Raw genomic sequence first — 21,860 nt, 5'->3', positions numbered from 1 at the left:
GCCCACCACTCCTTCCTCCAATCTGATGACCTCCACACTTGTTCAGGAGCTCTGCTCTCTGCAATCGAGAAAAGTGCACATTTTCAACATTTTTTTTCTCTCAGGCCTTGTGCGCACATTAGAGTCTAGGGACCTGCCACCAAAGTAAGGCTGATCCAACACAAAGATCCATGTCCATGTGTTCTTCGATAACATTATAATTTGGGATCAATTATATTTGAAATTCTACAATAATTTCACAAATATTAAATAGTTTGAATATAAAATATGCTTTTGCAGTTTCTGTGAAATAAGAGTGTCTTAGTATAATATTAAATAAATCTTATACTTCATGTAGGAGGGGTTGTGGAAAGTGAGGAAGGTTTTAAAAGCTTGCAGAGGGATCTGGACCAGCTGGAAAAATGGACTGAAAAATGGCAGATGGAATTTAATGCAGACAAGTGTGAGGTGTTGCATTTTGGAAGACCAATAAAGGACATTCACAGTAAATAATAGGACACGGAGGAGTGCAGTAGAACAGAGGGATCTGGGAATACAGATTCATAATTCCCTAAAATTTGTTTCACAGGTAGATAGGGTTGTAAAGAGAGCTTTTGGCAGATTGACCTTCATAAATTGAGTATAGGAGTTGGGATGTTCAGGTAAAGTTACACAAGACATTGGTGAGGCCAGATTTGGAGTACTGTGTGTATTTTTAGTCACCTAAACACAGGAAGAGTACAGAGAAGATTTACTTGGATGTTCCCTGGACTTTATCCCCTGGGGTGTAGAAGAGTGAGGGGAAATTTGATAGAGGAATTTTAAAATTATGAGGGGTATAGACAGAGTAAATAAAGGTAGGCTTTTCCACTGAGCACCTCCCTTAACTGCCCATCTTCTGATCAGAGACTAGAGGATATGGATATTGATGAACAAAACTCTAAAAGTAGCAATGCAAGTCTTTAAAAAATAGTTAATCACGCATCTTCTAGTGCCATATAACTCAAAAGTACTGAAGTTTTGTTCAATCAAGAGCACTAAACCCTGAACCCTGATCTCCAAAATATAAAAAGGATGTGAAAGAACTAGGTAAAATGCACAAAATATCAGAAATTAGATATTATTGCAACAAATTGTTTTCCATTTACTGGTGTGAAGCTATTGGAAGAGACTTGAGAAAAGGAGATGGAAGAATTCATGTGGAGACAATGTTTCCTCTTATGGGAGATTGTAAACTGGCTTTCATGACCATCATGTAATTATTTTTAAAAATCATTGGGGAAATAAGGACCAGTTATATCTGTAGTTTCTAATCACCAGAAGTTAATGAAACGATCCAGTACAAATGTCATCATTTGTCAAGGAGATGAAAACTGAATGAATAGAAACGTGCAAGAATGGTACGGAAGGAGACTCCTGCAAAGAGATGATCAGATGCTTGGTGTTTGTTGTGTGTAATTCTGCATTATATGCACCATCATTCTGGTGAATTGACACACTAGGCCTTTTCACACCACTGTGTAAAATGGGGGATTCCCAAAAACCCTCCCATCAACTGGCAGTATGAAAATGTCAGCCTGGGAAAATTACCCAGGACCACAGCCCTAATTTCCCCTGGCCACCTTCTCCCTGCGGTCTGAATCGTCATACGACCAAGTAGGGGAAGCGTCATGATGTCAGTACTTATGTGCTGCATCACCAATCAAAGAAGGAGTAGTATGTGGGAGAGGTCTTTGAGCAATATGATTGTGGATTGAATTATTCAATTTATTTAAGCATAGACATTAGTTTTATTGATTTTTGGAAAAGTCTCGTCTGCCATTACTGGGCGATCGAATTTCCGATAGGACTTCCCATGAGTGTGTGATGTGTCACTCACTATGTCATCACTAGGGGTAGGACCCTCCCTAAATTGCTGGGGAGGTTAAATTACAGGGAATTTGGACCACGGTGTGAAAGGCCTGGGAGGTTCTGCCTTCCTGGGAATTTTACCCGGGTCCAAGTAGAAACACCGCTCGCCTGTGGTATGAAAAGGCCTAGTGTGTTACAATGTCCTTTCATTAATGGATGCTCTAAAACATAATTCTTACACTTTGCTTCTTTACTACTGAACCTTATTATTTAATATTTTATTTTAATTTTTCCAAGATTCATATAGAACATTATAACATACACCATATAAATAATATTTTAAAATTAGTCTCATATAATTGCCCAAATCTCACCTCTTAGATATAAATTTACTTGTGATCCCCTTTCAAAGAAGTGCCTCCATGACACTACACATTGGCAGGGTCATGGCTGGTCCTAAACTACCTCTTAAAAAAGATCTTAATTGAAGATAGCAGAAGAAAGTTATATTTGACAAATCATATCAATTTTTTAGCTGTTCAAATGTCATAAATTGTCCTCGTTCCTAACAATCCTCGATACATTTGATCCCTTTACAGTGCCAAGTGTCCAGGATTTTATTTCGTAATGTCATTGATGTTAACTCATTTTGATACGTGTTTTTGAAAATAATCCCACTTTTAGACCTATTCATTTATTAATTTGTTGCCATATCCAGATTATGTGTTTTAGAATGGTGTTATCTATCTTTCCAGACAATACTTTAATATTCCATTTGTAAATGAAATCTTCTGCTGTCTTCTCACCCACATGTATAGACCAATTTGAGCCTAATCATATCCCCTCACTCCAACAAAGATCCTATAAAGTTCAATTGGGCAGCCTAATAATATATATTTTTAAAATCGATTAATCGTAGTCTACCCATTGGATAAGCCGAAGCAGATTTTTCCATGGAGGCTCTTGGCATCTTAGAACTCCATATAAATTGTCTGACATGCTTATCAAATGCTTTCCACCACCCATAGAAGGGCAGCAGCCCCCACTTTGGGAATTACTAATGTAGATAGAGGAGCCTGCTCATTACTTTTTTGGACAGGATCAGTTGTATTAAGATGAAAGCGATGCCAAACCTGCAATATTTCTTTCAATCCTTGCGCATTCTTATACCAACAAGTTTCTGCAGCTCCCACAAGTCAACTAGGCACATGAATCACAGATGGTGATTCCAGCAGAGCTTTTCTGCTTTTATCCAATTTCTCTACCAGAACTACATTTTAAGAAAACAGAAGATACTGTCACTCGAATTAAAACCAAATGTAGAAAGCTCAGCTCTTGCCATGAGTTGAAAGTCTCTGATCCATTAATTTGCAGTGCCAGCAGATATGCCTTGTTATCTCCAAAGCCAGTCAGCCTTGCAAGGACATGTTTCAGTTTTTTTCCAAAGGCTTTCAATAATTGTGCCTGCCTGTGTAAATAACCATAGGTCTTCAGCTAGAATCAGATAAGTAGAGCGCAATCAATCTTCTTCTTCAGGTTCCTTTAAAACGATCCACAGTATATTTTATGGAACAATTTGAGCAATCTGTGTAGAGAGTTAAAAATATAATTCACAAGTCCTGTGTCAGGGGAAAAAAAACTATTTATTAAAATAAAGCACTTCTGCAGAATATTTGAAATCTATTCAAATGCATGACTTTTATAGCTAATCAGTTATGTTTTTCTATTTTTGTTGTTTTTACAAATTTAAATTTATGTTAAAATCTAATTCAGGCTTTTAAAATAAATGTGTCTATTATGTAATCACATTTAAAAGGAAGTTTTATAAAATGTTTGTAAAATACTCTGAATTATTTATTTGATTATGTTTTATTTTGCTCTTTTTTTTAATGACCAGAGCCATAACCAGTAAGTGGAAAATAAACTGTAGTTTTCTGTGTGAGGGTGTTGGTGCTGGAATTAAACTCATCCAAATATAGCCAAGAAAACACGCTGATTGTTTACTCCTGACTTTATTATGCTTGCAAGGTACAATTTTCCATTTAATTTGGAGAGTTGCTGGAAAATTCAGTTAATTTCATAGCATTGCTCCTGGGAGATCAGCCCATGGACAGTTTAAAAAAAATCATAGATACCACCTAATAGTCTAAATACACCTGAGATTGTCTGAGGCTTAGGACTGGTCAGTACCGAGAAGGGAGACTGCCTAGGAACACCAGGTGCTGCAGGTTTCTGTGATGGGCATTGAACAAAGTGGCAACTCTCTGTTTACTTTATGGTAAACAAAAGTTAAAGAATTTCATGTTTGTTACATTCTAAATGTAGTGTACCTTCCAATAATGGAACCTTTACATTTTCCTTTACCATTACTTATGCAGTACTATAACAGGCCCTTTGGATCAACTTGTTCATGCTGACCAAGACGCCCATCTACACCAATCCCATTTGACTGCATTGGGCCCATATCTCTCTAAACCTTTCCTATCCATATGGCTGGCTGTCCAAAAGATTTTTAAACATTGTATTTATACCTGTCTTTACCACCACCTCAGGTAACTTGTTCCATACAACTCTCAGGATTGAACACAGTGCAGCTATGACACACCAGCACCTAATGATATGCCACTTTGCTTCCCATATTTTTGTGGTTCCTTAACAATTTAATCAAATTCTTCCACTACATATGATGGCTATGTCTTCCAGCCACTCTCTTAATAATTCTAGGTTGCATGAAATGCATCAAGATCTCTGCAGCTTGTGGGGATTCTAAACATTGCCATCCCAGGCAAATAATTATGAAACTGATGGGTCCATGGTTCTCAGGGATTAGTCAACTAATGGGAAGATGTGGATGGAATATCTTTAGATACAAGCTTAATGCACAGATTTAGACCACTTGGTTCAACGGATAGAGCTTGTGTTTGCACTCCATAAGATCCTCCTCACATCTTATTTCACTCCTTAAATATCTATCTATTCCTTTTCCTCTTATATACATGTGTTGCACTGCTTTAAATACGTTTAGACTAATTATACAGTCCACTCAATGTGGTAGTAAATTTGACATTACTTAGATTTGAAACCTGTTGCAGAATTCCCTAATTTACCTTAACATTCATCAAGGATGAGTAGAAATGTGTGTGAGTGGACAGTCGGTGGTGATATTTATTGAGACTCCATTTTGTTGACGGGGAAACTTTGTTAATTGATAATTTTCTTTGTAAAGGATAAAGACACAGAAGGCTGGCTCATCTTTAGACAGTTCCTCACTTCCATCCACTTCTTTTACCTCCCTTGATGTACCTTCTGAAGATTCCTTGCCGGTTCCTTCCCTTTCTTCTCCAACGGTCGACCTAGATGACGATGTCATTTCTCCACACCTCCTGATGCCAGACAGCCTTAGTCAACTGGAAGAATTTGGACGCCAAAAGAAGCGGCAGAAGAAGCTGCCCAAACAGCAAAGGCAAAGACAGTTCAGTGATCTATGGGTTCGCATTGAAGAGAGGTGGGTATTGGTTCATTTTAATTTTGCAACTTGACTCAAAAATGGATGCTATGATAAGGCCATAAGACATGGGTGCAGAAATAAGCTATTCACTCCATCAACTCTGCCCTGAAAATCAAACATTTCCACTCAGCCTCATTGCTTGGCCTTCTCCCCATAACCTTTAAGGCCCTGGCTAATCAAGAACCTTTCAATCTCTCTCTTAATGCACCCAATGGTTTGGCCTACACAAATCCCTTTGACAACAAATTCCACAGATTCACCACCTTCTGGTGAAAGAAAATCCTCTGCCTCTCTGTTCTAAGTGGATGCCCTTCAATCCTAAAGTTGGGCTAGGAAAAAGAAATAGCATCACTAAAGTTGAAAATAACTTAAACATCTTTCATTTTGGTCGTATCAGTGACATTGTTTGATCTATTTCTACTGACTGCGCTGTCATTTTTTTAAAAAAAACAGTATACTGGGCCTACTTTTACAGGCTTCCTTCCACATAAATGCCCTGCTTACCCATAGACCTTTTGCAGTATCATAATCAAATATGCAAAGAAGAAATTCAGTTGTAAATTTTTTTGTCAATGAGATGAGGTATCTGCTGAAGGATGCAGTTTGCTGGCAGAGTCAGCCCCAGGATATTGGCACACATAGGTCAGAAAACAATTTAAATGCAAAGGAAAACTGATATTGAGCCAGCTGGTGGTTTGGTATAAAAATTTAGCATGCGATTGGGCAGAAGACTGTCATATGTGGGTTGATGCTCTAGCAATGACTTGGCTTGGGTTTTAATTTTTATATAGGATTGATTGGCTCATCTCTCACATTTTCATCAATCTAGCTTTACTTTCTTATTTCTCTAGAGTTTTAACCCTGCCCATATAAATTCCAGGTGTCAATTTTTCAGCTAATTCATGATCATCATGTTTTCCAATGCTGAATGTTGGTTATTGTTCAGTCATTGGGATGATAAAAGGTGGTCAATTTTTTTCCGATTATCACATTTATGTGCACTCACCATCTTGAGTGGGAACCCTGGATGACTATGAATTCAGCAGACGAGAGTTGAATTTATTTGTAGTTTTCCTTATTCAGAAATAAGGACATCTTTTTGTTTTGCTTAAAATAATAATTTGCAGGATGTGAGAATGGGTGATAGGAGTAGCATTTTAATGCCTGTGTTACAGTGAGATGCCCATCCTGTACCATGAAGAACATGTTCCCATTGGATGGAGAGGAAATTACGACAATAAAGAGCTTATATATAGGTTATTGCATACATTGCAAACACTGAGGGCAAAGTTGCTGCAGTGCACCTTGTATGTGGTGTACAATGTAACTGTGGCAAACTAGTGAGCTAAACAAGGTAGATTGGGTACCAATGAAGCAGGTTGTTTTGTCTTTTGAGTATTTCAAAATTCTTGGAACTGCTCAGACTCCTCAATGACAAACTCAATCAGAGACTCATTTAAGGATTCTTATTTGTGCACTTAATTGATTTTCTTTTGTTCTCTCTGTGTTGCACAGTCATAAGAATATAGCGTAAGTAGGAGCAGGAGTGGCCCATCGAGCCTTCTCCGCCATTCACTAAGATCATAACTGATCTGATCATTGACTCAACACCACCTTCCTGCCTTTTCCCCATATCTCTTAATTCTTTTCTTTTAATGTAAAAAATCTATCAAACTGAACCTTAAATATGATTAATGAAATAGCCTCAACTGCTTCCCTGAGTAGAGAATTCCACAGATTCACTATTCTCTGGGAAAAACCGTTTTTCCTCATCTCCTTCTTAAATCTACTCCCCTGAACCTTGAGGCTGTGTCCCCTCTCGATTAGGGGGTCTGTCTCGCTCCTCCTCACATGCTTTCTCAGCAGGACTAACCCTGGTGCCATAGCCAAGCCAGTAGGGTAGTCCCAGACGTGGATTTCCTCTGGAACGTAAACATAAGCTTGTGAGGATTTTAGCTGTGCAGAGGAGCGACCTTATGGAGTGGAGCACCAAGAGTAGGACTTGCCAGAATGAGTCTGGAAAGCCTTTGGATCGGAGAGCCAATTCCATTGCCTTCTATACAGTCGTGTTTTCTTTCTCAACTTATCCGTTCCCCCGGGGATTGTGGCTAGTCGTCCTGCTTGAGGCAATACTTATGAGCAGATACTGTCATAGCTCTGTGCTCATAAATGATGAGCCCTGAGCCCTGGATATAGCTGGGATACCCAAATAAGGTGAAAATAGAGTGCAAGGCCCTGATGATTGTGGTGGTGGTCATGACTGGGCAAGGGATGGCAAACTGAAAACGTGAGTACTCATCGATGACGTTGAGAAAGTACACATTTCCGCTGGGGAGAGGGGACCCTTGAAATCGACACTGAGTCGTTCAAAGGAGCGGGATGCCTTTATCAGGTGTGATTTATTAGAACAGTAGAGGTGCTGCTTGCACTCGCTCAGACCTGGTCATTTCCCCGAGTTCCTCAACGAAGTAGGACAGTTTGCGTGCCTTAATGAAATGAGCCATGCAAATTGATGCCCAGGTGGCAAAGCTCATCGTGCAGTGACTGCAACTGGCCGGTGTGTGCAGAGGCACAGGTTCCTGTTGACAGGGCATCTGGAGATTCATAATTATAGGTGGGGAGTTTGATCCTCCACTAGCGATTTTATCATTTTATTTTTCCCCATTTTTGCATTATTAAATATAAATTCCACTGATCGTTGGTCAGTGAGAAGTGTAAATTTTCTACCAGCCAGGTGCGTGATGGCCTCTTTCTCCACTGATGGGTTCCAAAGCTCATGGCCTTGTAGGGGGTGGGAGAAAAAGGCAACCGGCCTGCCCGCCTAGTTAAGGGAGCGGCAAGAGCTACTGGAAGGGTGCATTCTTGTCCACCACATGCATGTTGGTCTTGGCAATATAGCTCCGAACGTAGTCAAAAGGGCTTTGACCGATAATGGGAAGGAGGTGGACTTTAAGAGCGGGTGGACCTTATACCCATAGTTAGGGACCCACTGTGCATAGTAGGAGAAGCAGCCCAGGCACCTCAAGGCCTTCATAGTCATTTATCTCCATTCATCTGTATCCTATTAATAAGTCTCTTGTGCGGCACCTTATCAAATGCCTTCTGGAAATCCAAATATACAACATCAACCTGTCCCCTTCTCTCTACCGCACCCATTATAGAACTCCAGCAAGTTTGTCAAACAAGACCTGCTTTTTCTGAATCCATGCTGCATCTGCCTGATGGAATCCCTTCGTTCTAAATGTCTTGCTACTTCATCCAACTAAAATTTCTTTCCTCTTTGGCATAGGGGACACAAAGCAAGTGAAGCTCATGAAGCTTCCAGACCCTTTTAGTGGGTTAGCCAGACTCAAGTGATTCTAACTCTGGTCACCATCCAAATGCAGTATTTCTTCTGCAAGAACAACCCTTTTTGTGAATCAGTCAAACAGACTGGTCATGAAGTAGTCTTCTCATTCCTCAATAACTAACAGGAGGAAATCTGACAGTTAGTCTATAATCACACAATTAGGCTAAGTGGGTTTCTCATTCCCACAATGGAGGTCAAAGTGCACTTTACTCTTGTGCTGCCTTCTTAAAATGGCCTCCTGAGCAAATATTGCACTGTCTTTTCAATAAGTTTGTCACCTGGTCTCTGCTTCAGGGGTTTTCCCCTTCACTTTGCAAATGTATCAATTTTCAAAAAATGGTTTGTTCAATCTATTCTCTTAAAGGGACAGTCCCACACAAATAAAATGAACTGAAAAATGGGAGAACATCACACCTTCCTAAAAAAAATGTACTAAACCCTCCCTACCCTGTAACCATCTGTTTTTCTTTCATCCATGTGCCTGTCTAAGAGTCTCTTAAATCACACCAAATGTTTCATCCTCCACTACTCTTCTTGGCCAGACATTCTAGACACCCACAACTCTCTGTGTAAAAAAAAAATTATCCCTGATGTCTCCCCTCAACTTCCCTCCTTTAACTTTGTACATATGTCCTCCCTGTCTATGCCTTGTAGACCTCGATCAAGTCGCATCTCATCCTTTTGTACTCCAAAGAGAAAGGTCCCAGCTCTGCTAACCAGAGGGTTGTCACTCAGATTGAAGATCTTTGACCAGTGGTGTGTTGCAGGGATCAGTACTGGGTCGGCTGTTGATTGTCACCTAGATTAATTACTTAGGTGATAATATAATTACCATTGTTGGTGGATGACAGCAAAATTGCTGGCATAGTGGACAGTAAAGGCAGTATAGATGATTTGTAAAAATGGGCCAAGGTATGGCAGATGGAATTTAACTCAGACAATTGCAAGGTGTTGCATTTCAGTTGGGAAAATTAGGGCAGCTGCAGGAGAATATTGTAGAGCAGTTAGATCAATGGTACAGGTACATGCAGTAATTCTGTGAATGTGGTCACACAGGTTGACAGGGTGCTGAAGAAGGCATTTGCAATGTTTGTCTTTGTCAGTTAGGCATTGAGCACAAGAGTTGGGAAGTCATGTTACAGACATCCAAGATATTGACAAGACCCCACCTGGAGGTATGTGCACCATTCTGATTACCCAGCTTCTGGAAAAAAATATCATTAATTTGGAAAGAATTTTACCAGGACTGGTGGGCTTGATTTACAAGGAGAGGCTGGATAGGACATAGAAAGCAATGAGTGACTTTCAAAATCATGAGAGGTGAATAGTCAGAGCTTGTTTACAGTGCAGAGAATCTAAAACTTGAGGGCATAGATTTAAGGTGAAGGGGAATTACTTTTTTCCCCGCACAGACTGACAGAGTTACATACGTGGAACAAACAGCCGGAGGTAGTGGTACATTTGAAATGTTTAAAAAGCATTTAGATACGTACATGAAAAATTTTTAGGAAGATATGGGCCAAATATAGGCAAATGGGACTTTAGAAAACAACTTGATTGGCATGAACAAGTTGACCCAAAGGGCTGGTCTCCATTCTGTCTACCTCTAGGATTCTACAAATGGCTTGTTACAACATTTTTTTATTCCCTTGTGAATAGCAGCTTGCTAAGAGATCTCAGACCTCTGCATAAAATATACCTTTCTGTGAGGGTCTGAACTCTGATTCCTTTTGATGCATAGAAGCTCACTTGTGACATTGAACAGAACTTGCACATTCTATTGCATAAGTGTAGAAGTTGTTTTGCCCCTCTGTAGCATGATACGTTTTGCTACTGTATGGCTGTGCAGGGAGTATGTCTTTAATAGTTACATACCATTAAGAAAGGGAATCAAGAGCTGAAATTATTAAAGTTCTCATGAGCATTAAGCAAATTTTAGTACTAATTTCTCATTGTAAACCAATTCAGAGTTGTTGCTTCAGGGATCTAGGACAATTCCACATTTTGAAAGAGACAAGCTTTGACATGGTGTTAGTTTTCAGCATTTTTACCAAAATTTTTATGTGTTTGTTTTAACTTTCTCCTGAAGGGTCTTGCTTTTAGTGGGCCTTCCAACATCATGTCAGGTAGCCAATCATCACTCACCACTTAGGGTGCTCCTCATGTTCTACCAGTCTGGTTCAGGTTACAAAATTTACAAAAAAAAAATTTACTTGGGTTATCCATTGCCCTGATTAAAGAAAGAAAAACTCTCCTCAGAGAGAGTGAGTGTCCACCTCCCACACTGTTATCTCCTGTGCTCCCATAATCTCAATAGTCATATGGCTTCCTGTCTGTTCCAGATGTCAACCTGAGCTCCAACATCCAAGTCATCCTCATCGACCCCTGGTTCTGAACCAAAGCTGTGAGAGGCTGAGCCACCTCAGGGGTCCTTCTCACCATTGGCATCATCACAAATCCGACACTTGGTTCCCATGAGCCAGCATTCCAAAGCAGCCCACAGTCTGGTGTAAGACCTCCTGCTGCTAAACTCTTTGCTGGACTGTTGCTGTGGTCTCCTTCCCTGTAGAGTCTTTTCCTGTTAATGTCAGCCCACCCTGTAATAAAACAAACAGCAGAGTCAATTATTTTGATTTCACCTTGGCAATGTTAGCAGGAGTGAGAAGTGATAAGCAGTTTTGTAACTCGTTCTCTACACTGAACCCACACTTTTATACACCTTTTGGGATCTGTTCTGCAAATGTAATAGATTCCATACACCTGGCAATTTTGTGTTTACAATAACATGTTACACTGTGGTGTCTAGTGATGTCTGGGGTATGTCAGATTGTCCTTCACTCAAGGGATATTGACATTCTTGTGGAGTTAGCTACTATCTCACTACAGCACACAGATCATGTTAAAGAAAGCAATTATCTTGCCCCATCTTGCAAGCAGCTACTGTATTCTCTCACCTAATCTATTAACCCTTTGTAAAGCATGTTTACCAGGTCTTCGGGTGTTGAGCTACAGGGAAGGATTAAACAGGCTAGGACTTCATTCCTTGAAACAAAGAAAAATGAGGGGAGATTTGTAGAGTTTTAGAAGATTGTGAGAGGTATAAGACAGACTGGATGTTAGTAGGCTTTTTCCACTTCGATTGGGGGAGACAAGTACGAGAGGACATGGCTTTAGTGTGTAAGGGGGAAGGTTTTAGGGGAACATGAGGGGGGAACTTCACTCAGGGAGTGGTGGGAGTGTGCCATCTGACATGGTGAATATGGGCTCAATCTTAAATTTTAAGAATAAGTTGGATAGATATGTGGATTGGAGAGGTCTGGGGGGTTATGAAATGGGAGCAGGTCATTGGGACTAGCGGCACAGACTTGAAGAGTTGATTGGCCTGTTTTTCTGTGCTGTAGCGTTCTACGGTTCTACTTGCTGTAACTCATGTCAGTCTTCAAGAAGCTTCGAAACTTAGTAGATTTACACTACTCCACCATCTGCCTTGTACTAATAACATCGCTTTCAAGAACTAGCTGCAGTTTTTTTAAAAGCCTGTGGCTTCCCAGGCTGAGTAAGTATTTAATTGCCCTCGATTAGGCAGTGGTGAGTGGCCTTCTTGAACTGCTATAGCCCTTGAGGAGTGGTTTGCCCATAATGCTGTTGGATATTAATTTCCAATTAAATTTAATAGAGAAAGTTATATTCATAATTAGTTACAGTACATGTCACTATTTCCACATTAATTAGTAAGGTAAATGTCTCTGCATTTCTACATTAATTAGTAATGCAGGGCAGTAAAGCTCTCTGGCTCAGGAAAGGTTCATATTTAACTGTTGACTCTCACTCCTGTACTCAATTAATACCTCTTAGAAATTCACAAAATCCAGAATAATTTCTCTTCATGTAATAACACAAAACAAGCATTATATTATTTCCCTCTCAGCAGCTCATCTAATTCAAAATTATTCCAGTAAAAAAAATCCAGCCCAGCTTTAAAACCTGCCCGTTTCATTCCATTACTGGATTTACAACTAAAGAACAATGCATTGCTTGAACTATTGGAACAATGTTACCTTCCATAGAATCTAGTGACAACTTATAACATTAAAAATTAAAACTATAAAAATGTAATAATTGAGGAGATAAGTAATTCAAGCTTATTCAAAAGAATGATTGAAGAAATGTCTACCAGTAATAGAAAACGGTCTCTATCATGCAATAGTCTCTGAATGGGTGCAGGGTTTAAAATGAGAAACATTGTTGAATCCTAATGTGATCTGTGAATTAATTGGTCTATATGATCTCCATTAATGACAAAGGATGTTGTGACCAAATCATCAAGGCAACCACAAAATGCATTTATAGAGTGCCTTATACACTAAAAACCCCTGGCAACTGGCAAAAAAAAATTGAGGAAAATAAATTTTAAAAATTAATGAAGGGATAAATAGGTAAAAAAATACACATTTAAAATAGCAAAAGTAAGTGTTCTCTGAAGTAACATAACTGTTTGGTGAAGATTGGAGCAAATATTCAACCAGTGGAGAGCCTTGGTCTAGCTTTGCAGTTTGAATAAAATTTCCTAAGGTGGTTGATGCCACATGCTATTGGCAGCGACACAAAGTGTATCCTTCTCCCTGCTCTGTAAGAGTCACCCAGTCAGGGGCTTTGTCTGTAAACTTAGGGAAGGGGTGCGGGGTTAATTATCTATCTTTTGGGTGGCTCCGTGGAGGGGAAGAACCTGCAGATGCAGCGACAGTCAAAAATGGAAAAAAGTAAAATGCTTTAAGCTTTACATATTCATGCAAGCAAAGTTTGTTCAGTTTAAGAACAGTATAGTGTTTTTTATCTTTTAAACTCTTTATTCTTAATGCAGATATATTAGTAAGTTTCAAGCTACTGAAAAAAAAATTAACTGGCATGTACCAATCCCAATAAGTGCCGAATACCAGGAGTTTTACTGTAATTGCAAAACATAGTTTTATGCTCCGGTAAAGAGTGGCTTTCTAACAGGAAGCAACATCTGTGGGAGGAAAGGAATTGCTGATATTTCGGGTAAAGTCCCTGCTTCAGGATTGAGAGGAGAAGAAAGGAAGCCATTTAAAGAGCAGAGGGGGAGAGGCAAGACAGAGACCAGTGAGTGATAGGTGGATCAAGGCAGGGTGAAAGATCACAAACGGATGGAGTCACGTAGAGGAGAGGGAGGAGTGGTGTTGGGAGACAGGGGCAGGTGGGTGGAGGGGAACCAGAGAGTGAGATGGAGTTCCTGTTTATCACCTTCAGCATCAAAAGTTGGAATTAAATAAGGTGACGATGTAAGCCGTAGGGTAGAGGCAAATGGAATTGTGGATATGTGATCCAAGGTTAGTAGGTGGTCAGCACCAGGAGTGGGAAGGGAATGAAAATTGTCATTGCTGGATTATGCATGAGTACACCATCAGCAGTTGAATGTTGTTATTGATGGCTGATGTTATTGGTGGCATGGGATAAATCCCATTTGTACAACATATTTGGAATTAAAGCATTCAATCATTTTTAAACCTTGTATTAAAAATGTTTCAACTCAATTATAGATTGATCAAAGTCCGGCAGCAGTGAAACTTCAAGTTGCTATAATTTGAATCATGTGATGTTATTGAATTTTTCAGCCCTCTAATTGTTTAAAACCAGCACAAAGTTTTTAGCACACACAGTACAGTTAACATGTAGAATGGGTTCTAATTTTCGGCAACACAACCTTTAGACTTTTCACTGAAATATTTAATCAAGGCACATCCAGGTTTGTCAGAGAAAATTATTATTGGCCCTTCTATCTAGTTAAAAGTTTATTGATAAGATTGGCAGACCAAACCACATTAAAAATTATGTGTCACCACATAGGATAGGAAGACTATTATGAGAGGGGTAGGAGGTGATAGGATATTTGAACATACTTTCTGGACTATGAGTCTGGTAATGTAATCATACCACCATGCCAATAAATGCATCAAGCAAAGTTTAGTTAATGGATCAAGTGTGTTTATAATGCACATAAACTAGACTTCAAATTTTCTGGAACATGACCCTAGCACTAAACAAATCTTCCCCTCTCTGCCTTCTGCAGGGACAGCTCACTCCATGACTCCCGCATCCACTTATCCCTTCCCACTAACTTTGGTATCTACCACTGTGACCACAGGAAGTGCTACACTTGTGCCCACATTTCCTCCCTCTCCACCACACCAGCCCGCAAACAATCCTTCCAGATGAAGCAACAGGTCATTTGTGAATCTGCAGGAATCAGCTGCTGCATTCGGTGCTCCTGTTGTGGCCTTCTGTACATCGTAGAGACAGGTCACAGACTTGGAGATTTTTCATTGAGCACCTTCACTCTGTCCACAGCAGCGGCAGGATTCTCCCAGTTGCCAACAATTTCATTGCCACGTTTCACTCCCACGATGACATGTCTGTCCATGGCCTCGTACTGCCAAACCAAGGCCACCCGAAAATTGAAGGAGCAACACCTAATATTACATCTGGCCATTATCCAACTGGATGGCATCAACAATCTACTTCTCTGGCTTATGTTAGGACACTCCTCTGTGTGTGTCTCTCTCTCTTCCCCATCCCCCTGTCTCTTTTCCTCCAGCTCTCCACCCACTTCCCTCTCCATTCAGAGAGCTATCCCACCCCCACCTCCCCAGGCATTTTTCTCATGCTGTTCCACCCATATCCACCTCTTGCCTGTAGCCTTGTGTTCCTCTCTTTGCCCCACCATTTTATTCAGGTGCTTACCTGCATTTTGCTCATACCTTGATGAGGTCCTTAGGCCTGAAACATTGATGATGTAACTTTATCTTTGCTATATAAAGAACGCTGCATGACTTATTGAATTTCTCCAGCATTTTTGTGTAAACCAATCATAGCATCTGCAAATTTCTTGTTTAACTTAACTTTTCTGGTGTCTGGCTATCAGTTTCTATATTAAGAGCAGAGATACGTTTACACATTCCAAGAGAGGCCCAACATCATTATTATATGATGGTAGCTGCAAAAAGTAACAAACCCATTTTTGCAATACTGGACTGAATAAACAAACTTAACAGTGCAGGATCCCTTTTGGCAAAAACTCCTTTTATAAAGAGCTGTGGGAAGACTCATTGTAAAAAAAAAAATTGCTCACAACTCAAAGATGTGTGTTCAAGTCAGATTTGCATCTTAATAACAAATATTTTATGTTTGATTGATAGAGTCTCTTAATACCACATCACTGCAAAATTTTCAAATCAATTTTGTTCATTTTGACAATTCAATCAAAAACCTCAGGTTGGATTTAAAATATTTGTTATATTACAATATTTCAATTCACTGTTCAGATAAAATATTAGCCACTTTAAAATCAAATGACCTTGCATTACAGCAGTTCAGGTAAAGGGAATTTGCCTTTACAGAATTCACAAATCACCTCCAAAACATCTGAGACAGGAATTAAAAATACACTCTTACAGAATGTGTTTTGTGAAAAAATTTCACATTTCTTGTCACACTCACAGTTGATGTGGCTTTGAGTTACAGAGAGAGAAAAATATTTCAAAATGAATGGGTGGCATGGTTGGTGTAGCAGTTAGCACAACACCTTTACCGCGCCAGCAATCGGGACCGGACCAGGGTTTGAGTCCCACGTTGTCTCTAAGGAATTTGTATGTTCTTCCTGTGTCTGCATGGGTTTTCTCCAGGGGCACTGGTTTCCTCCCACTGTTCAAAACATACTGGTTTGTAAGTTAATGGGGTGTAAATTGGGCAGAATGTGACCAAGATGGCTTGTTACCATGCTGTACATCTAAATGTTTAAAAATTAAATAGGATTACCTGATTAAGAAAAAAAAATTAAATAGAAATGAAAGTAAAGAGTTAAGTCTTGTTCTACAATAATCATAAGTTAGTCCTAGACCATAAAAAAGACTGTCTGAACTATAGTAACACCATTTGTTTTCTTGCAGTTTGGTAATTGCGGATTTTTATTATCCAACTTTTGTATTTTATTTTTCTAATTGAATGTATACTTATTTTTTTACTAAGTACCTGTTTGTCTGCAGTGTAAGAATTTCAGTGCATATATATATATCTTCTTTGGCTTGGCTTCGCGGACGAAGATTTATGGAGGGGGTAAAAAGTCCACGTCAGCTGCAGGCTCGTTTGTGGCTGACAAGTCCGATGCGGGACAGGCAGACACGGTTGCAGCGGTTGCAGGGGAAAATTGGTTGGTAGCTTAATGGTGGCAATGATATATGAGGTGTTGGGAATGGATCAGGTCATATAGTTGTGTGTTGGAAGTCAACAAGAATACCGTAAAAGGGCTGGATGGCTTGGAGTTTGTCAAATGTGTTCAGGAAAGTTTTCTAAATCACTACATAGAGGTACCAATGAGAGAGAATGCAGTACTTGATCTACTATTGGGAACCAAACAGGATAGGTGACAGAAATATGTGTAGGTGAACATTTTGGATCCAGTGACCATAATGTCATTAGTTTCAAGTTAATTATGGATAAGAATAGGTCTGGTCCTCGAGTTGAGATTCTAAATTGATGAAAGGCCAATTTGTGGAAATGAGAAAGGATCTAGGAAGAGTGGATTGGGGTAAGTTGTTTTCCTTGAAGGATGTGTTTAGTGAGTGGAAAGCCTTAAAAGGCAAAATTTTGAGAGTGAAGAGTGTGCCTGTTCCTGTTAGGAATAAAGGAAAAAGTTAGCTGGCATGGTGTACCTTGGTTTTCAAGGGATATTGGTAATCTGATTAAGAGGAGAGAGGTGTATAGGCAACAAAGAGTAAATGAAGTACTAGAAGTGTATAGAAATATAAGAAAATACCCAAGAAAGGAAATCAGGAGGCAAAAAGACATGAAGTTGCTTTGGCAGATAATGTGAAGGTAAACCCAAAGGGTTTCTACAAGTAAGCTAAGAGTAAAAGGATAGTAAGGGACAAAATTGGTCCCCTAGGAGATCAGAGTGGTTATCTATGTGTAGAGCCTCATGAAATGGGGGAGATCTTAAACATTTTTTTTTTGCTCAGGGAACTGGTATAATGTATAAGGAAGGAAGGGAAACAAGCAGAAATGACATGGATGTATAGAATTAAAGAGGAGTATGTGCTTGCTGCCTTACAGTGAAAAAAGGTAAATAATTCCCCTGGGCCTCACATGATATTCCCTCAGACTTTGAGGGAGATTAGTATAGAAATTGCAGGGGCCCTGGCAGAAATATTTAATATGTCCTTAGCCATGAGTGAGATGCCAGGAATTGGAGGGTAGCTAATGTTGTTCCTTTGTTTAAAAAAGGCTCCAAAAGTAAACCAGGCTGGTGAGCCTGGCTTCAGTAGTGGTTAAATTATTGGAGGATCTTTTGAGAGATTAGATATATGTTTTTTTTTTAATTTTCATACTATGAACCATATTGACCAAAATACACATAAACCTTTCCCACTTGAATATAGACAGTGTCATTTTCTCCCCTTTTCCCCCCCCTCCCTTAGATATACAAGTATTTAGACAGCCATGAGCTGATTAAGAACAGCCAGTATGGCTTTGTGTATGGTAGGTCACGTTTAACGAATCTTGTAGAGTTTTTAGAGGAGGTTACCAAGAAAGTAGATGAAGGAAAGGCTGTGGATTTTGTCTACATTAGTAAGGCCTTTGACAAGGTCCCACATTGGAGGTTAGTTCAGAAGGTTCAGGCACTAGGTAACCATGAAGAGGTTGTAAACTGGATTCAAAATTGGCTGTAGTACCTTTTACATTTTATTTCCTGTGATAGGTGGTGTGCTTCAGGGACTGGTGCTGGGACCATTGATGTTTGTTGTCTATATCAATGATCTGGATGATAATGTGGTAAATTAAATCAGCAAGTTTGCTGATGACATTAAAATTGGAGGCATTGTGAACAGTGAGAAAAGCTTTCAAAGCTTGCAAAGGGATCTGAATGAACTATAAAAGGGGTAGATGGTGTGAGGTGTTGCATTTTGAAAGGACAAACCAAGGTAGGACATACACAGTAATTGGTAGGACACTGAGGAGTGCAGAGGAACAAAGGAATCTGGAAATACAGATACACAATTCCCTGAAAATGGCATGACACAGGTAGACAGGGTTGAAAAGAGAGCTTTTGGTATCTTGGCCTTCAAAAATCAAAGTATTGAGTATAGGAGTTGGGATGTTATGGTGAGGTTGTACAAGACATTGGTGAGGCTAAATTTAGATTATTGTGTGCAGTTCTGGTCGCCTAACTACAGGAAGGATATCAGTAAGATTGAAAGAGTGCAGAGAATGTTGCCAGGTCTTCAGGAGTTGAGTTATCGGGAAAAATTAAACAGGTTAGGCCTTTATTCCTTGGAGCATAGAAGAAATGAGGGGAGGTTTTAAAAATTTTGAGGGGAATAGACAGAGTAAATGCGAGTAGGCTCTTTTCACTTAGATTAGTAGAGATAAATATGAGAGAACATAGCTTTAGGATGAAAATGGAAAATTATGGGGAACTTCTTCACTCAGAGAGTGGTGGGAGTGTGGAACGAGCTGCCGTCTGACATGGTAAATGCAAGCGCACTCTCAAGTTTTAAGAATAAATTGGATAGATACATGGATGAGAGAGGTCTGGAGGGTTATGGATTGGGTGCAGGTCAATCGGTCTTATGGAATAAAATTTTGGCATAGACTAGAAGGTCTGAATGTGTCATGTAACAATCTCTATATTTAATACTTCAGGACTTCAAACAGATCAAAATATAAAGAGTGTGAAATTTTCATGGTATAGGAAGCAGATACAAGTGTTGTTTTAAAGCTCAAGGAAATTTCAACACCAATTATGCATGCTATTTCCCAAATTTCTTCTCCCTTATTTTGTGTTTCAGTCAATCCCAAGCTTAAAATAAATAAAATTCCATATTCTGGAATCTGAAACATAAACAGAAGTGGTGGAAGAACTCAGTCAAGCAATACCTGTGGAGGGGACACCAGCTGAGTTCTTCCAGCATTTCTCAAAGGCATTTTAACTGATTGTAATTAACCTGATCCTAGGTTAAATATGTTCAGGCCAATGCCCTGCAGTAACACTGGCTCAAAAGTGAAATGGAGTCCAAAATTTTAGCTGCAGGTGCAGGTGCAGACCATTTCTTTCCTGATGTCTTAATTCACCTGAGCAATTTCATTTGCTTATCCGCAATCACGGGATTTCATTTATAAATAGGAATAAATAGTACAACTTTGACTCCATTAATTGACATGGAACTCACCCCATTCTGTACATGTGTGAAAGTGATCAGAATATATCTGTACATAGCTAAACATCAGGAAAAGGTTTATACAAACATAATTTGGTGTGCAACCTGATTTCTTTTGGGAAATCACTCCACTTTCATGGCAACAAGTAAGACAGCAGAATTTTAGCATTGCTGACTTCAAAATGATTTATATGTCCAAAAATTTGCAAGTGGAGTCATGGAGTTTTACCCTTTGGGACAACATGTCCATAAAGACCTAAACTAGACTCCACTACAGAGCCTTTAAAGGATACAAAGTTTGTTGATGGTTGCAGTAAATTGCATTTCTGTTTAAAGATTGCAGACTAAATTTAGTGGAACATTTTGAGCTAGATTAATGCTTTGTTTTGAAAATTTCTGGCACAAAGCTTCTCATGAAATCAATCATGTCTAATACTTAATAACTTTTTATAATTTAAATAAGACTGTTAATGCATGGAACATTCAAGTTGCCACTTGGGATGCATTTTATTTTAAGGTACATTTCTCCCTGCACTTCACAACTTGAGTAGCCAAAACTGGTGCATGCTTACTGAAACCACAGGAACTGCTGCAGCAGCAAGTGGGTAGTCTACCCTTGTAATTCCACTTCTGGTGGACAGCTGAGCCACCAGAACTGAGCCAACAGTGACAAAAAATGAGGGTGCTTTGGAAATACAGTGAAATCTCATTAGAACGCAGTTCGTTAATCCATGGAATCGCTTATAGCGTGGGTGTCTGTGGACCCCAAACTTTCCAAATAAGTTGATTAAAATTCAGAATACCAATATTAAAAGAATGCACTTGCTTTCTTTCATAGAAATTGTTAATTATAGATAGCGGATCCTTCGAAAACTGGTAACATTTGGGTTTGATTATCCGTGTGCACTCTGACATTTATGGATCTGTTCCACGACTCGACTGTAACACGGTATGAAATCTTGGACTCCAACTACCGCATTCTAACGAGTTTTTACTGTATTATGTTGTTCACTATCTCAGACCTTGCATATCCTGCTAGCTGACTTCGTGCACATAAATCCAGAAATTACAGGCAAATTTTAATCTAGGGTGGATTGCACAAACTACCATTTCCAGGTAATGGGTTTGAGTACTGTTACGTATAATTCACCTTAATGCGATTAACAATTTTCTAGAATCAATTAAGTAATGCACCTTTGCTAAAGATATTGGAGACATTGGATGTAAATGCTGTCTTTCAAATGACCATCACATTACAAGAAGGAACACATCATGCTTCTTTCTTGCATTTAATATCTACTTAAAGGAAGATTCTGTTGTCATTGGGGGACTTGTCAGGATAGCTCCTGAATTGCAGCAGTGTTCTCAAATAGCTTGCTGAATGTTTCAAAGCTAACAAGTGTTTTATCACTGCAGAGATACATATTCATTGGATGCATCAGTGGTGATGTGACTTGTACCATTCCATTCCTGATACATTATGACAATTAGTGGGTGAGCAAACTAGGTCAGGGACTGGGAGCAAAGACGTCCATCACTGAAGGGCCCCACTCTTGGAAAGCATTCAGACACCACAATATTCACCTCAGGCTCAGGTTTTTTCCAGGCTGTCATTGCAGGGACATGAGAGAAACTGTAAGAAGACCATGGCCACCCTCTCCCACCTAGACCTGTTCTCTCTCCATGAAGGTCAAGATTTGCTCTTGTTGCCAGGTCTTTATGAGAACCACAGCAAATCCCTGCTTTGTCTCCTGATTTGCTGCCTCCTGTGTACATCTAGAGATGAATTCAGCTCTAATTCCAGTGAGAAGCAGGTGTCAACTGGGCTCTGGGATTTGATGGAAGCATACCAACCCAGATTCTGAGGTGCATGAGATGCAGCAACAAGAGCAGCAGGGGTGGGGAAGTGGAGGGGGGGGGGGGGGTGTAAGGAAAGTCCTAG

At 39.6% G+C, this 21,860-nt stretch overlaps 1 protein-coding gene across 1 annotated transcript in view; it reads left to right on the top strand.

The window, feature by feature from the left end:
* Positions 1-21,860, top strand: part of LOC138763805 (metalloprotease TIKI2-like) — a 445,092-nt gene that overhangs the window by 417,358 nt on the left and 5,874 nt on the right. Inside the window, 1 exon segment of the mRNA XM_069938567.1 lies at positions 5,057-5,335. Within this exon segment, the coding sequence (XP_069794668.1) occupies positions 5,057-5,335 (279 nt within the window).

Source organism: Narcine bancroftii, chromosome 5, assembly GCF_036971445.1.
Source record: "Narcine bancroftii isolate sNarBan1 chromosome 5, sNarBan1.hap1, whole genome shotgun sequence".
NCBI classification, from domain to species: Eukaryota; Metazoa; Chordata; class Chondrichthyes; order Torpediniformes; family Narcinidae; genus Narcine; species Narcine bancroftii.
This window is presented reverse-complemented; position numbering and strand designations above follow the sequence as displayed.